Source organism: Alnus glutinosa, chromosome 3 (genome assembly GCF_958979055.1).
Source record: "Alnus glutinosa chromosome 3, dhAlnGlut1.1, whole genome shotgun sequence".
In the NCBI taxonomy this organism is placed as follows: Eukaryota; Viridiplantae; Streptophyta; class Magnoliopsida; order Fagales; family Betulaceae; genus Alnus; species Alnus glutinosa.
Genome location: NC_084888.1, coordinates 37930799 through 37948280, shown reverse-complemented (window position 1 = coordinate 37948280; position 17482 = coordinate 37930799). Strand labels below are relative to the sequence as shown.

The window sequence follows — 17482 nt, the reverse complement described above, 5'->3', positions numbered from 1 at the left end:
ATGTGAATATTGTTAATAACCGCATCCGGATCCGCATCCATATTTTTACCCTAATTAAAAGTACTATAATTTTTGTTGTATAGTTATTTACAAATTAATTAGTAAGTTTATAATTAGTAAAAAAATTAAGTAAAAAAAATTGTCACTTACAAGATTAATTATACATTCTTAATTATTTTACTAATTTTGAACTATTATATCAATTTGTAAATAACTTTATAAAAAAAAAATTGTAGCACCACAAATACTTTTCCATCCTGTTATATGATATGGATAAATGGTGTTCCACAATTTTGGATCGCCCCACATTGCTCTCGTCAAACTTTATTTTATAATAAAATCAATTCCACTTCACTTGCCTTATGCGTCAAACTTTTTTATTGGATAATTTTTTCTTCTTCTCTAAATTAGGATAGAGCAATTTTTTTTCCAATATGAAATCAATTCCACACGTCATATCAACCGATATAAAATGAGTATGAAGAGTAACGTTACTCTTTCTTATACCTTCCAATTTCAATCTGGAAGATCACAATAATCTCATATGTTCTACGACTTATTATTGACAAGGCCAGGAATATTATTTTTTTTATTTTTATTTTTAATTTTTGGTAACAATGCCTGAATCAGCATAGACATTCAATCCAGATTTTACAGGCTAAAAGTGGATGATTTTGCACGCAGGTGAAAAACTGCAAGCATTAGAAGTTATATACGGCAATAAACATTGATATAAAGAGATGACTTTATAAACATACATACAAATATACCAAGCTCTGAGATTAGTACCATTCATCTAAAACAAAAAAAAAAAACAAAAAAAAAAACCTTGGGTTATATTATATAAGATTTGTTGTATGTGTTGCTTCTTTAGCAGTAGCCATCTGCCAGCTGCATCAGGGACAGTGGCTCTGTGGACTGTGGAGACCACCCATGAATCCGTGCAATTCCCAGTCTTAGTTTTCATCATATGTACATTGTCCGCGCTGCTATACATGTTTGCTAAGGCATCATAAGCCTGGTAAAAGTGTTAGTGGACAGGAATCAATGTGCTCAAGGACAATCATGCGTTGGTGGCGCCAGACGGTCTCAATGTGTTTGTCCTGGTACTTAAGTGGGCTGAAGTAGCAACTAATCTCGTTAGCACACCAGAACTAGATGGTTGGACTCTCATGAACAATGGCTCATGAACAATGGAAGAAAGAGGAAACGCCACTTTGAAATTTAATTACAAGTAAGAATAATGCTACTATTTATCACAAGTATGTCATACTATATATTTGATGTAGCTCATTTTAAGTATCATTTTTTTTTTTTTTTTAAGTTACCGACATTAAAAACTACTTCAAAACACACAACGCCAACCAATGTGATATAAGTGTAACATAAATATACGAAAACTAGCATCTACACCTCCAGAAGGTAATGATGCCAATTAATGTCAATTGTAATGAGAATGAAGACGACGAACGACTGTAAAGGTACCGACCTCAGAGGCTGAGGTCCTCTGCGGGGCCTCCCAAAAGAAATAAATTAAGATTTAAGAGAAAAAGAAAAGAAAAAAACATTTTAACTAGCGGCACTAACATAACAAGAATGTAACAGCCAGTCATGCAAGTAGAACCCACAACCCTCTAAGACGAAGCAGCACTGCAGCCACACTATTATCGGATCACAATGCTTCTTTTTTGATGCACAATTGTGATCCAGCTTAGATCATTATAGATTCATTTCCGCCAGACAATCATCTGTTGTGTTTGACTTCTATGTAAAGACTAACATGCATGGAGATTAGAAAGATGAAAACTAAGCATTTTTTTTTTCTTTCTTTTTTTAAATAGCGAGAGTTGGGAGCTCAAATCATGCAACATCATTCAGTGTTTGAGAATGATTCACTGCTGAGGACCTAGGGCTAATCATAATTAATTAGTTTGTTTAAACAAATTCCTGACACGTGAATTCATCATTCACTGCAGCTCACAAAGAAGAACGCTAATACTTGATACTGGGGAGAGAGAGAGAGAGAGAGAGAGAGAGAGATGAACATTTTTATAAAGGATAATAACATATCCCATCACAGATTGTAACGTATGTATACAAGTGTGGTTAGTAAATCTTCTCGTATGTATAGAACCTGCAATCTCAGAAAGTTTTCTTCCATCTGATTTTCTACCAACCCAATGATGGGATAAGGAAACCAAAATACATCACCATTTAACTATGTAAGAAACAAGGCAACTTTAGAGAGAATGCCTCTCAAAATATGCCGCGGAACAGACAACTTGGAATTTAGAACAACTGGAAAAACAGACTTGTCGATCCATCCCCAAATGTTCGCAGATCCGCAGGTTTAATCAGCGCCCTGCATAGAGGGCAAGTCCTTTCTCTCTCAAGCCTGACAAACAAGTGTTAATTGTCAAAAGACAAACGCTGATAGGAACCACTTAAGACATCACAAGTGGAAATTCAATTAAACCAATGCTCCTGGTCACTAGGCAAAAACAAATCATAGTTGGATTAAGAAACCAAAGGCATGATGTTGTCAAAAGACCCTCATCTTTCAAAGAAGTTATCAGACAGCAATGCTCAAATAAATCCTAAAGATAATAGTCTTAACTTGAAAGCAATTTTACTATTTTCCCTCAAGAACAGAGGAATGATCAGTCATTTTTTATATTTTCTTTCCCTAATAATCATATTCCACAATGTGGGATAATCTTGACTAATATTCCAAAACCATAAAAACAAAACAAGGTAAGAGTTATGACGGGTTTCTGCCCAGAGTATGTCATAAATTCAACTAAAAGTAAAATTGTGTAGCTCTAATTGCACACAATTCCCATTCAATTTCTCTCACATTCTCTTCTCTAAACTGAATATTAAGATGCATCTAAGGGAAGCTTTCATATAATTCGCTCTTTATTTCTTCCTTCCAAAGATGAAAGACACAAATCACAAGAGTGACACAAAGAAAAAGCTAAAAGGCACTTACCTTCCCCTACCAATCACTCACTATTATAAAAATGCTGTGGGGGCACTACAAACTAAATTAGCATTAGCTAGAAAAGTACAGTCTTCTTTCTTCTTTCTACGTGGCACAAAATAGCCCTATATAGAAGCTATAACTATGAGTGGTAATCTAAAATTCACAAGTTCATTTGATAATCCAATAAATGGGTACTTAGATGCAAGAAACAATCCACATTAAAAACAACGACAAGAACAACATTTATTTGAGTAAAAAAAAAAAAGAAACAGAATGCATCAAACTGACCATTCTGATACACAGTCCTCACAAAAGATGTGTTTACAGCGCAACAGTATTGGAGCATGCATCTTCTCCTGGCAAATAGCACAGTGGTCTCCAGCTGCATTTACCTGCATTGAGATACGACTTAACGGTATGATATACTGTTGTGACCAATTTACCAAAAGAGTAACTGATTCGATAAGTAACAGGAAAAAAAATGTAATTTCGGTACTTATTTGTGGGTCAAGACATGAAAAAAGTAATCCGGGTACTTCTTTACATAACCAAGAGAAATATATGATGACAGAAGAGCAAAGTCACACCAAGAGGCATCACTGAGTTCTTGCTAAAATGGCACTTACTCAACTTGCAAGAACAAGGTGGATGTAAAGGTCATCGTTTCAACACCTACCGTGTGTAACTTGCCGGTGATAAAATAAATAAAGAGTTATGAAAACAGGCACTTGCTTGTTTATGGTTGAAAAGTTTGAATCCAGATGATGAGATTCCGGGAATGTACCACAAGAAAAATTATATATGGCAATGTCTAAAAATAGAAGAAGGCATATTGTGGCACATTCTGAAAGTACTCTCTTGCCCATCCCCTACCAAAAGACCATGCCCAATTTTTGAATTACTAGGTTTTTCATGCACTAAAATATCTCTGAACTTGTTAAACCTAGAGGGCAGGAAGTTACTTCGTATTAAACACGGGCTAAAATTCCAGCCATTGGACTTTGGACATGGCTGATGGCACAGCGGCAGAGACCTATGTGTTGAAGGGTTGAAGCTGTAAAAACAGCATTGTCGATTGACAGAAGAAAATACAGATTAGGTTAGAAAGAGAAGGAGAGTTAACAGAGTTAAAACTGGTTTCAGCCATTAAAGTTAATTAAAACTCACATGTGAAAGGCACATGTTTGAGGACACTTGGCAACCTATTAAACCAGTTTGTGGGAATTAGCTACAAACCGGGGTAAAAGACTACAAGCACAAACAAGGAATGTGAAACATCTATAAACCTGTTATGGAATTACAAAATCAACTTCCTCGTTCAAGAATGAAGCTGTAGGAGTACACAGAGAGTAGAGAAACTTCTGGAAGCAGAAAACGCTAGAACAGATTTCAGTTTCTCACATGGAGAGATATTCCAAGGGCTCACAACAAATCCAAAGAACAATATTCCACCTTGCAAATTATTAGGCTCTTTTTGAACCTCATAAACAACTAGCAAACAAAATCATTAAATTGCTTAAAAGTTAATTTCTTTTCAGGCATTTTAACTATTTCCTCTACCACAGAACAGTTTCTTTTTTCTTTTTGGTGGTAATAATTAGACCAATTCACTTTTTTCAACCATGCTCAACATGGGAAACCACATTTCTATGTTGAATAACTAATATCAAAAGAGATATTAAGCATTTAATAGGTTGAGCAAGTGAAAGTATCACTAGAAGTAGACCCAAGGCCCCCATCAAAGTTGCCCCAGACAACAAGATAATGCACTAGAGTATTTGCAAGCAGTTGGAAGACAAATAAAATCATTATCAGGTGCAAGGAAGATGACTTGATTGATCAGACATGAAGGGATATTGACTAATTGTTAGCTCAGTATGAATTACATGAAAGAATAGGAGAGCTCCAATACCAAGAAGACAGTCAGAGGACGTGTCAGTTCCAGGGACAGTGAACCATGTCTTATGAGTATTAACCGAAAGACAAGGCGTTGAAGTAATCAAAATTAAATGCCAGTACAAATACCATCTCAGTAAGCTAAACAAGATACCAAACTGAAAAAATAGAGGGATGGAGTAGTTCTCCATGGGCTACAGTTCCTCCTAAAGTATTTAAAAAATAACAAGATGTCATAACATAAGAGAAAGAAAGGGTTCTTGACTGTGTTAATCTGGCTTTGAAAGCCAACTTAAAGCATTTTGTAGAAAAGCACTTACCTGTTCTGATGTGGCATAAGAACCATAATGGACCTCTTTCTGTGATAATGCCTTTAGGGCAGCAAAGAAGGATTGGACCTAAAAGTAACACAAAGGTTCAAGACAGCATATCCAACTAATTTCAGTGCCAAGAAGTATCTCACCATCTTCAAGTAAGAATGCAGAAAGAGCACAGAAACGCAAGATGAAATCCATACCTTCTCAACAATAGATGTTAGCTTGAAAGTTAAATATAGCCCGGTAGTCAGTGATGAAAAGAGGCTACCATATTCTTTGTTCAAGAAAAATCGATACCAGACAGGTGCAGGTAACAAGGCACGGTACAACAGCAGCGAATACTCAACCAGAGTCAATATCTGACCCTTAAAAGACAACATTAGAACTGTCAGAGAGCTTTGACAAATTAAAAGGGATAATGGCACGTAATATTCTTACTGAAACTTGTAATGCTCAGCATCATGGTACCTGCCTACGGAAATTATGGCCTCTGCCATTCTTATAATACACAAGAAGTAAGCACTTGAGAGCCATCACTGCCTGCCTCACCAGTGTATCTGAAAGTAACAGAAATTACACAAAATGACCCAGAAGCCCCGACAAATGCAAGATAGAGGGCATGATAATGGATAGGATTAGGAATATAAGACCTGACACATAATACAAAAGGCAGAACAAACGACCAAAACAAGGATAAAACCTCAACAATTTCATCAACAGAACTTGATGTACACCACATTAACAAAGTGAAAAACATTAGAGCTGATAAAGATGAGGAAGCAATATGTCCACAGAATAATTAAAATTATTTGGGAGAAAAAAAAACTACCAAACCACTACAGACAATAGAAGAAATTTTGAATTGCGACAATAAACAAGGATCTTAATTCTTATTAAATTTCATCTCAAAAATATAAATTAGATGCATAAATGCAGGTTGCAAGAGATCAAGAAGTCTCTACCATACATCTACCAAAGCCAAGTTAATCACAATAAAGTTAGTGAAATCCATACCATTTACCAAGATGATGAATACAGCATGCCAGAATGCTGGTATTGCTTTTGGAGGAAGCATTGCCAATGGATACAAAAGATCATCACTTCGATACCACCAGTAAACACCTATCACGTGAAGCGCAAAGACAATAAAGGTGCCAACAAGAACAGAGATTTTCCTCTCTCCCTGCACAAAAGAACAATTACCAAGTCTCTTTATTTGTTTACAATGGGTTTTAGAGTGGTGGGAACGAATATCATAATTTTTTGTTTGAAAAGAAATGAACACATTATAGGACCTTTAAAGCTGTCTGCTTCCGAACAATATCATTTGACTTAAACATGACAGCCGAGATCCAAATTGTGATAAAAAAACCTGCAAGTTCTCAAAGAATAATTTGTCACCAACTAAACAATGTTTGAAGAACCATAAGTACAGGACAGGATCAAAACGATACCATATTTCCAAAGCAGCTCATCACCAGTTTATCCAATTGCAGAGATAGAAATCAATATGCATAAAGGTGTCAAACTACCAAAATACTGGTTCTTTTTTTCTTCTTCTTTTTTTCTACTTATATTTTCTCTTTTTCTTTTGATGCCATTGATGATAAGCAAAAACTTCATCACAAAAGAAGCATAGCGAAGGACGAGAAAACCTCCATACAGGAAGAAAATTAGCACCAAAAAAGCAGAACCGACAAAAAAAAAATGGCAATAGCAAGGAGACAGCGAACAGATCAACTAAGTTCTTCAATTATACAGAAGCTCTCTGTTTGGATAACAACCCTGGCACTAAGTTCATGGACAATGTATTTTTTTCTCCTTCTAGCCAAGTATTTTCTCATGTAGACTTCTAGTATACCTGGAGCCACCTTATGCTTTTAATGATATCCCAATTACTTATTAAAAAAAAAAACTTAGTTGATGGACAATGTAATCCAAGATATGGAAATTCCTGAATACCTAATCTCATCCATGATTTCCTAAAAGGATGAAATACCTCATGTAATCACGAAATTTGAACAGACCAATAAATAATGTTGGAGAAACAGTATCCACCGTGCATATGCCCCTCCAAAGTAAGTCCATCACTTGGTGTATTCACAGTATTACTTCCCACACTAAAATAAATCCTAAACAAGGATAAGAAGCAAAAAAAATCAGCTAAATCCAACTTTATAATTCTAATCCCTCCCAAGCATATACAATCTTTCTTCATTTCACCAATCTTCGATTAAACAATACTATGGCCAGATTAGTAGGATCTCCAGGTAAAGGAAAGCCTCAGTATTTCATATGCCAACGGAACTACGCTATAATGCATACTATATAGCACAAAATGTAGACATATACTCATACAGTTTTTTTTTTTTTTTTTGATAAGTAAGCGAAATATCATTAAAAGGGTGAGACATATATTCATACATGCCTACATAAGTACGTATGTACGTACATACATCTACCTAGTTCAACCCCACTCTAACCCTTTACCACTAGAGAGAAGGTCTTCATTAATGTCAAAATGTAAGTTAACTTTAAATGCAAACAATCATGTCCTGCCCAAGAAAAAAAAAATCATGCGTCTTGATCTCTAAAAGGATCATATAGTTACCATTCATGAACTGCAAACACCCAGATATGCTATCTTTACCTACCCTAAAGCCCTTAATCAAATAATGATTTTTCACCCATGATACTATATTAGAGTTGTCCAAGTACTAAATAGAAAAAACAAGGGGCTTCATTCCATGCAGTCATTGGCCTTCCCAATTCCACTTATGAAAATAATGCTGAACTGCAACACCCAGATATGCTATCTTTACCTACACAAAAGCCCTTAATCAAATAATGATTTTTCACCCATCATACTATATTAGAGTTGTACAAGTACTAAATAGAAAAAACAAGGGCCTTCATTCCACGCGGTCATTGACCTTCCCAATTCCAGTAATGAAAATAATGCCTTCTTATTGAGTCTTTTGAATTTCTTAGATTGATTAGTCATCGATCTTCGTCATGACCAAAGGAATGCGCTATCCACATATGCACCATACCTCAAAAGGATTGGTCAAAATTACAATTATAGTACCCTAAAGTGACTTACATAACCCCATCTCACCTAATATACAATCAATGTGGGACTTGACACATAGATGCCTTCGTAATCCACCCATCCAATGTACAACTTAACTTTCACAATTTGAAGTATCACAATATGGCTCAGTTAAATTCCTAACATCTTCGTCAGGGATTTGAGTATTTTATTATAAGCAATTTTATGAAGAGGGAGTAGTTGATGAACGTGCTGCTCACACATTATAGAACTGGAGTTGGTTAACAAAACTTGGCTACGCCTCATTGATTCAATGTAATCCCGGCATTAAATTCAAGACTCAAATACATAGACAGCAGAAAGCTGATTCATCTCCTCTTAGTGAGCCAACGACACAAGCCACTCACAAGAAAAAACGTAAGCTCAGCATCAGCACAATTCCATCAAGGTTACGACTAATAGAAGTTCATTCTCTCCCAGCTTCTTCATTAGCTTTACAAAAAAGGAGGCTCTTAATTATCATCAAGATATCTTGTATAAACCTTGGTCCGTTGCATTAAATTTGCGTACAGTGGCAATGGCATTCAATACACTGAGAAGTAGGCATTATAAATTTGTTTTATATGTTAAAAAATTTACTCAGGGTTTCCTCTGTTGATTGGATGGAGCACAAGACATTATTTGCAGCCCGTAGAGTTATAGAAATATTTGTTGGTTCACACAAGAAGAAGAGAGACATTGAATAGAATAGAGAGAAGAAGGGGAGTAGGGTAGGGTACCTTGCAAGTGCTGACGAATAAAGACAACGAGCAAGAGCAATGAAAAAGGTAGAATCTGCTCAACCCAGCGGGCAACCTGCTGAATATCATATCGCTGGTGAGAAGAATCGCTAGAGACGCCGCCATCTTCCAGGCCATTCTCCTGGGCGTGCCCACTTGACGGAGGAACCACGGGGACTCTCTCGGCCACCCCAACGTCTTCACTGCCATTGTCTCCGGCACCAATTATGCGAATAGAAACCTCGCCGGAAGTCCCGGTGGTGGCGCTGGAATCGGGGGTGTTGACGACGAGAGTCTCGGTTTCGGTATCATGGTCGCGGTTTGACCTCGCCGAAAGAATACCGGAATATTCGAGTAAAACGGAAAGCGGCGATTGGAAGAAACTGAGAGAAGGCAGCTGCAGACCACCGAATCTGGTTGTTGAATTTGAAATACTACTAGTACTGGTTCTAGCAAGAGGAGTTCCGGATGGGGATTGTGTTTGGGATGTGGATGAAGAAGAATTCGTCTCCATTTCGATGCCAAAATTAAGCCCTAACCCCCTTTACTCCCAGCTCTCTCATTCATTCTTTATGCACAATGAACTGGAAAGTTACCTGGTCTAATCGAAAGGTGGTTTTATCAACAGTTCGCAACTCCTCGGCTGAAGCTGAGGCTGAAGGAGAGAGAGCGACGCGGTTCTCAATTGACCTTGACCCCCAGGTGGACGGGGAGGAAAAGTCTACGACTGATTATTATTATTATTACTTTAAATCCAGCTGGATGCTTTTTTCTTTTCCCCTTGTAAATAACTGCATCCGACAAAGCGTAGTTATCTACTTCGGACAAAAAATCCCCTTCATTATGCATCAACCCGACTTTATATCAATCTTTATCTCTTCAAATTTCAAATATGAGATACGTTTGAAAGCGACACAGAGTATTTGGTTAAATATATATATATATTTTTTTTTTCTGAAAAAATATGTGAGAAATATTTTAAAAGTGTAATGTGCTGGGATCTACATTTTTTTTTTTAAAAAAAAAAAAAAAAAAATTGCTTATGGAATACACCTACTATAAAATGTAGAACAGTAGAAGTGGCTCCTTATAAAAGTTTAAAAATTAAAAAATCAAAAAGAAATTAGAAAAGAGATGGACTGTGTGTCACCCTCAATTGAGGAAAAGGGTGACTATGAGGCCACCCCTAGTCACTCTCCACTGAAAATGGCCACGACCGCTCTAATTTTTTCTAAATAGTAAGTAAACTTCTACTTCTAGAAAAATTATACACCTGTGTTATTAAAATATTCTTGAAAAATATATTCCTACAAGAATGTGTGAAATTTTGTATAAACAATGTTTTAATTGACTTGTTTATTAATATATTAGAGTGGAAAATTCAAATTGAAAACAGAAAGCAAGAAAAAAAGAAGAAGAGTAGATTAGCAAACATAGCCTAAATTATTATTATCATGCCAAAAATTGTTTTTACCATAAAAATTCACTCGCTTATGTAAGAGCACAGCTGTGAAAGCAACCATCCTACCTTTCCCCAGACGATCTCAACGTGAAAGCCCAAAAAAAAAAAAAAAAAAATGCTACAGCAAAGAAATACCAATCACAACGTTTCAGGCTTTATGAATTGGTGTCACAACCTTTATTGCTCTGCTCTCTATTCAATATACCAAATAGGAGAGAATTGTTGCGAGCCAGCATCCTTAATGGGTGCTGATTAGCACAAATCTCATTAACTCATCCCAAAGCTTTTGCTGTCTCGATTGTGATGCTTCAATTACTTGAAGTTTTTGAAAGGCCTGGCACTTCATTGGACATAATTGTAAAGCACACATACAAAGATTTAAGAGCACATAAATTTACCCACACATAGAAATTATGCGACAGTTTTTTCTCTCCTGTGAGTACCAAACAGAGGTGTACCATTTCACTTTCTCCTGTGCAGGGGTAATAGACCTCCAACGTTTCAGCAAAATACAAAAACTACATGCAATTATGAAAATTGTATCATGAAAAACAACCCATGCGGTTTATTCAACTTGTCCGTCATAAACACAGACGTCAGTATCCTCAACCCATGCAAAGCAGCACTGAGGTGTAGTATTTTATAAACCGCATGACTATATTCACAATCACACATACAGACCGAGGCACACATACAAAGAAAGAACAACATCACGCAGATCATCAGTTAGCCCCTCCAGTTGTCCTTCCGCTGTCTTATCTCCCGGAGAGCTTCCACAGGAGACTGACAACCAACCACCGCCTGTAAAAGAGGCAATGCCAACATTAAGTTGTATATCACAAAGAGACATACCAAAAGCTTTCTCTAGCAGTTATGTCATCGTTGATGAAGACCAAATGAAAAGAACCTAGCAAGTAGCAACACATCATAAATGTGTCTGGAATTCCAACTCTACAATAAGCAGATATATTGCAATCCCTCCTACAATATATTCCTCATTAATTTCATTCAACATCATGAACTAGTAATTAGTAGAGAAAAGTGAACCTGGAGCTCTGGCAGATCAACCCGCATGAATGGATTTGTTTCCGATTCTTCCTCAATAGTTGAGGGAATAGTGGGGAGGCCTGCTTGCCGCTGATGCTGAGCCCAAGTTAACTTTTGCTGTATCTTCACATTCTCTGGTTCAACTGTCAGAGCAAACTGCAAGTTCTTCACCGTGTACTGGAGAAATACAAAACAAAAGCGTTAAAATTCCAAACAAAGTAAAGTCTGGCAGGGAGCAGAAGTAAGATCAGTCAAATATGATTTTAACCAAAAAAAAAACGTGATTGAGGACATGTTCCCTTTCTCTTTCAAGGTTTCTACTTTCTCAATTTTCCGTCTCACTAAATGCTAATGAGTAATGATCATCGGTGCCTGTTTGTCCCACTCTTATATGGCCATATTTAAAAGAATAGGATCTCCTTTGGCATTTCTCTCAGAGACCCAAGAATCTTGCGGATTGCGCAGGATAGAAATGTTGATAAATTTGTAACATTTGTGGGTCAGAATGAGGCCCCAGCTGGGCATTCTCAGCAACTGCAGAAAAGTGACAAACTTTTTGTTACCTTCTTTCTGGTTTCCTAGATCACTCCAAAGACTCCAGAATGATCAGTAAAAGTTGTTCTGCAAACTTTTTACTCTTCTCTAGACTCCAGAATTTCTTCCAGTCTCCAGTTTGCACTTGAAGAAACTTCATATTGATAAATGAATTTGGTGAGCCACATTATGAAGTTAATCCTTCACAAACAAATGTGGAATTACTCCCAATCACATGAAAACAAGTTGTTAGGAAGTTTTTTCTTTGGATTTAGCAGATTTTAATTACTAACTTACGCCCTTGACCACCAACAGATCCAACCGACACAGCTCAACCACCCAAAAGAGCTCAACAGGTCAGGTTTTAAAGGTTTTGTATCATCATCAGTTTCCGCTTTTCTCAATCCAACATGATGAAGTTGGGTGACGGTTTTACCCGTAACCCAACAGCGACTGACCTATGTGCACACCTAGTGGTTGTAGATGCTAACCAAGCATTCTTGATGTCACATGGAGATACTACACATTTCTAACAACATCAACAGTTTAAATAATCTAAAACACATGGTACAGTCATGCCCCTACTCATTGTCCACAAATATTTGGAAAATTTTAATTTAACATTTCAAGATCAACCAGAAGAAAATAAATCAAAGAGGTGAATTACCTCATGGCCACAATATACTCGAGTTGGCTTTGGCAATGAACCCAATGTAACACATAACGATTGATACATCTGCTCCGCTGTTCCCTCAAAAAATTTCCCACAACCAGCAATAAACTACATATAAACAAGAGACTATTATTTGCTGCCTGTTACTATTCAACTATAAATGAAAGATACAAAACTTAGAAGATAAGGAGACACGCTGTCATTAGCAAAAAGCTTCCCAAGAGGACATCATTTAGGAATTTGAGACTTTTTTTTGATAAGTTTAGGAATTTGAGACTTCAAATTATTTTACATTGTTTCATATCCACATATATGATATCCCACTTCACAAGGCAAGACAAATAACGCATGTAGCCCTGCGTAGTATAATTTCCTAACCCCAAAAATTCTAGGTACCCCAACTTAAGATTTCTATCTTTTTCTTCCCCTCTTGACAAATGAAGCTGATGGCAATTGCTCACTATTTCAACTAAAGGAGAAAAAATAGATCCACTGTGAGTACATTCATATTCCTAAGCTAATTGATTTCCCTCATTTTTCTTACCCGCAACCCTCCCCAAATGAAGAAAAATACCAGAACAGAAAAATAAAAGGCTTCCTTCATTTAACATTTTTCATGAAAACTGATAACACACACAACCCCACAAAAGAAAGTTTCCCATCAACTTACCAATGTATCTCCAGTGAAAACAACTGGGTCCTCTTCCTCTTTGCTAGTCACATAATAACTAATATGACCTTTGGTGTGGCTGATGAAAGCAAGTCAAAGACAGAGATAAAGTTATAAACAAGAAAGGAGTGAAGTGTACCTCTACAAAAAGATAAAGGTAAGATTCCTCTGCTAAATAAACCATCAAGAACAAAGGATAGTATGTGAATAAATAATCTGCTGAGGCCATCTTAAAATGGAGGCAAGGATCCACAGGGGCAGGGTTAAGGTTCAATTCTTTCTATGCAAGGTTTAAATTCTCCGGCATATCATACAAATTATACACAAAGGAAATTCTACCTTAAAGGAAGATCAAAAGCATCTCCTGTTATAAGCCAAGCAAAAGCAGAACTCAAGATTCAAAAGATTTTTTTTTGATAAGTAAGAACTCAAGATTCAAAAGATTAGGTGAGACAACATGCAAATTTCTGAACAGACGCTGACGAGTACAGAAAAGTGGTTCAGCAGACACAAAAACCGTTTAACTCTCACATAAAACAGAAGCAGATGGCACGGAAGATAAATTTGCAAAATGAGTTACATTTATACATGTTAATCTTGGAAGTGAAAATCTTTTATTTCAATTTTCCAATCATGTTTATCAAGCCGATTTTAACACACGTGCATGCTGAAAATGCGTTTTAACCATTATGGTTAAGCTGTAGAATACGGAGCCTCCCCAAAGTTTACCTAGTAAAAGTACTAGCAGCAACTTCTTTAAAACTCATTCATTTCCCTAAATGTAGGGAAAACACTTAAAACAATCTCTTGAAACAAATTCCCTTCTTGTTCTCTAAACTAAGGGCACACCAAGGAAACAAAAAGTTGTACCCTAAATCTAGGAAGGAAAAGCGGTTCCCTTAACATTATTTTTATATAAAAAAGATTTCTCTTTCCTCTCCTTTTCCTCTAGCATTTATTTGAAACAATATTTAAATGATTTATCTTTCCCCTTAACATTATTTTAATGAATATTTAAATAGTATAGGGAAATGATAAGGGACTCAAGGGAGCTATTGTCGAATTTATTTGAATAGGGAAGCAAAAAGTAGTTGAATTCCCTATATTTAAGGAAAATCTAAGAGAAGTTGTTGCTAGTGCTCTACTTATCAAAAAGAAAAAGAAAGAAGAAGTTGCTACTAGTGCTTTATCACACAACGATTTTGTAGTCAGGTTCAAATTGTGTAGTCAAAACATCTACGCTATAACCAATCACATTAAGTCACATCATGGATAATTATACACATTCACCCTCACTATCATCTTGTATAGTCAAATGATGATGATGAGGACGATGATCATCCTGAAAATGGAAAAACTATTTATTGTATTTAGTTTTTTATTATGAATGAATAACTGATACAATGGGGAAATGTGTAAGTGACATAGCATTTCCTGAATGGTTAGAGGTAATGTTTTGCTTATATATTGACTTTCACACTTTGGACATGAGCATAAGGCCATAAGGGGTTAAGTTTAACAAGCTACATTTTCAGGAAGTTAGCACAAAGGGTTGTGTGATAAACTAAAACTTAGGGAGCTTTGTATTTTGTGGCCCGACCATAGGTGGTAAAATGTATTTTCCCTCAGAAAAGTTTCTGATTCGAAGAATATTCGAACTAGAATTAGATTTCATCCCAAACATGGTCCATAAGAAAACAAATTAACAAGAATAATTAAGGAAGAATAATAAATAAGCTGGGAACTAGTTGAACAATCATACCAAGGTGTGTGAAGACATAGTATGTCGACATGAGCGCCAAGATGGAGCTTATCACCGTTTTCCACTTTATCAGTGCAACCCCTGACATTATCGACGGAACCACCATAGACCTTAATCCCAGGTACCAGCTGCTTTATTTTATCATTTCCACCTGCGTGATCCCTATAGTAACATCGGCGGCAATTGAATATCAAAAACCACGCAAAAGGCAAGGAAGATTCAGTGCCCTAATTTCACAAAGACAGAAACCGTAAATCACACATAACAAAATCAAGAGGCTAACAACTGAAAATTAGATAACACATATAAAGATACCAGTGATGGTGGGTGGTGATAACGAGCTTGAGAAGGACGCCGTGTTGTTTGGCAGCTTCTAGAACCTTCTCGGGCTCCACTGGATCTACTACTGCCGCTTCTTTCGAGCTCTCATCGACGATGCTGCAACCCCCAACAAATAGTGAAGTACTAATTTCTCAGCAACAGATGATAATCATAAACTAGAAAAACCAACCTAATCAACAGCAATTTTGAAAATTTGATTCAGAAAAAGTGAGTTCCATTTACAGATACGAGTAGTTATCCTCCAAGCAAGGAACGTGGTAAACTTTCATTTGAGTCTGCCGGCGATTTGCACCAAGTCTCACTGCGATCTTTCTTCGGCTATCATCCACCCAAAACCCCAACGCGCGACACCTGAAATTCTATTCTCAAAGTGCTGATCGACATAGGCCGTGGCCCAATAGATAGATGGCTAACCCAATAACTCGCCACGTCATCACCCAGCTGACATGTTCCGCGAGCTAAAGACAGTGTTTGGCTGCAGAGAGATATGCCATACTCCGCAAACAAAAAATAAGCTTCCCCCATGAAAGCCTACCGCGTACAAATTAATTAAAGACGGATTAATTTAAGCTGATCCAACGCCTTAAAAGTTACTTGAAACGTCGACTGTATAGAAGCTTTGTTGTCAATAATATAACTATCAAAGAAGCTCACGCACTCGATCGGCGACTATACAGAAATTAAAGTCAAATGAAATAATTATTATTTCTATATATATAATAGAAATATATAGTATTTTATATTTCCCATCTTCCACGTAATATATTTGTATGAAATTCTTCCCCCTTGAAAGCCTGAATTTACGTATATATGAACACAGAATTGGGACTTGGAAATTGGCATAAGTTTTTAAAATTCTAATTTTTCTATTTTTGAAAGGCATTTTGTCATTTCAGCTGTATTTTAAATTCAACAAGAGCTCTGAAATATTGTCATTTCAGCTGCAACTTTGTTGATATTTTGCACCATGATAGACTTTGTTCCCAAAGTTCACAGACGTTTACATGTTTTACTTTGGTTGTTAGCTACCAGAGATTTTCTCAATTGCTAGCAATATTTGAACAAAATGATATTGAAGGATGTGGAACTGAATAATAATTTTAGGGATCAAGAAGCAAAGTTTACTTGTGTCTGTTTACGCAAATAAGAGTGCTAATCAATATTCATGCCAAACAAATCACGCACAACACAAGGAAGGTGTTTGCTCCGAAATCTAAATGTCAACCTTTTGATGGCAAAAGCCGAGAACTTGCGTAAAATCTGGGGGCTTGTTTGGTAAATCATCCACAAAATTTTCATTTTCATTTTCCTTCTCCCAAAAATATCAAATCAAAAATATTCTTACTTTTTTACACTTTTTACATTACATCAATAATTTTTTATTATTATTCAACCAAAAAAACCCACTACAAAACAAAACTTTTTCACTTTTCTATAAAACATTCTCAAATTTTCTATCACATCAATCATTTTTTACTACTATTCAAATAAATATTCCAATTCACAATCACTTACCAAACAAGTCCTGGAATATTATCACTTTCCTTGAGTACTTGTTTAGTTCCTCAAAAATGTTTTGAGGAGAAATTACTAAATTTTCATTGTTTGGTTTTAACCCTTAAAATAATATCGAAAATATTTTTCATTGTTTGGTATGTACGAAGCTTTTTCCCGTTATGATTGAAAACTATCATGGAATTACTCAAATTCACACGGTAATGTTAAATACCATCATCAATAATTTAAAAAAGCCCACAATTTAAAAGAATAAGCAAAAAAAAAAAAAAAACACGTGCAGACAAAGGATACAGAAAGAAAGATCTGTTTTTTAAGGACGAGAGAGAGTTGAGATGCTGTAATCAGAGACAGAGACAGAAACTCTTATCAGCAGGGCCGGCTCCAAATCTGATAACGGGATAAGAGGCTCCCAACATATAATGGGCTTGTGAGGACTAGACAGCC

The 17482-nt window shown here is 36.2% G+C and overlaps 2 protein-coding genes across 3 annotated transcripts; both read right to left on the bottom strand.

The window, feature by feature from the left end:
* Window positions 1-2026: 2026 nt before the first annotated feature.
* On the bottom strand, window positions 2027-9749 carry LOC133862891 (uncharacterized). 2 transcript variants are annotated; one of them, XM_062298802.1, is made up of 8 exons: window positions 9031-9749; window positions 6495-6571; window positions 6214-6382; window positions 5668-5756; window positions 5400-5558; window positions 5203-5280; window positions 3275-3378; window positions 2027-2395 (listed from the first exon to the last, which is right to left on the bottom strand). In XM_062298802.1, the coding sequence occupies exons 1-8, from the start codon at window positions 9542-9544 to the stop codon at window positions 2290-2292; spliced, it is 1296 nt and encodes a 431-aa protein (XP_062154786.1). In that variant the 5' UTR covers window positions 9545-9749; the 3' UTR covers window positions 2027-2289. The 2 variants fall into 2 exon arrangements, with proteins under 2 accessions (XP_062154786.1, XP_062154785.1); XM_062298801.1 differs by having other exon boundaries at window positions 5400-5564; window positions 9031-9748.
* A 1179-nt stretch (window positions 9750-10928) lies between these two features.
* LOC133864527 (hydroxyacylglutathione hydrolase cytoplasmic) lies at window positions 10929-16000 on the bottom strand. The gene is made up of 7 exons (XM_062300890.1): window positions 15743-16000; window positions 15494-15616; window positions 15179-15340; window positions 13417-13495; window positions 12741-12854; window positions 11540-11716; window positions 10929-11293 (listed from the first exon to the last, which is right to left on the bottom strand). Exons 1-7 carry the CDS (start codon window positions 15787-15789, stop codon window positions 11219-11221), a joined length of 777 nt encoding a protein of 258 aa, XP_062156874.1. The 5' UTR covers window positions 15790-16000; the 3' UTR covers window positions 10929-11218.
* Window positions 16001-17482: the final 1482 nt, after the last annotated feature.

What these genes read in the sequence shown, in the direction of transcription:
- LOC133862891 (XM_062298801.1), bottom strand. Translation starts at nt 9,544, where the DNA reads ATGGAGACGAATTCTTCTTCATCCACATCCCAAACACAATCCCCATCC. An exon ending in ATTCATCATCTTGGTAAATG is followed by an intron (nt 5,757 to 6,213) that starts GTATGGATTTCA and finishes TGTTACTTTCAG; the next exon opens with ATACACTGGTGAGGCAGGCA. An exon ending in TAACATCTATTGTTGAGAAG is followed by an intron (nt 5,281 to 5,399) that starts GTATGGATTTCA and finishes TGTTACTTTTAG; the next exon opens with GTCCAATCCTTCTTTGCTGC.
- LOC133864527 (XM_062300890.1), bottom strand. Translation starts at nt 15,789, where the DNA reads ATGAAAGTTTACCACGTTCCTTGCTTGGAGGATAACTACTCGTATCT. An exon ending in TTTTCACTGGAGATACATTG is followed by an intron (nt 12,855 to 13,416) that starts GTAAGTTGATGG and finishes GTTTATATGTAG; the next exon opens with TTTATTGCTGGTTGTGGGAA. An exon ending in TTGATCTGCCAGAGCTCCAG is followed by an intron (nt 11,294 to 11,539) that starts GTTCACTTTTCT and finishes CCTCTTTTACAG; the next exon opens with GCGGTGGTTGGTTGTCAGTC.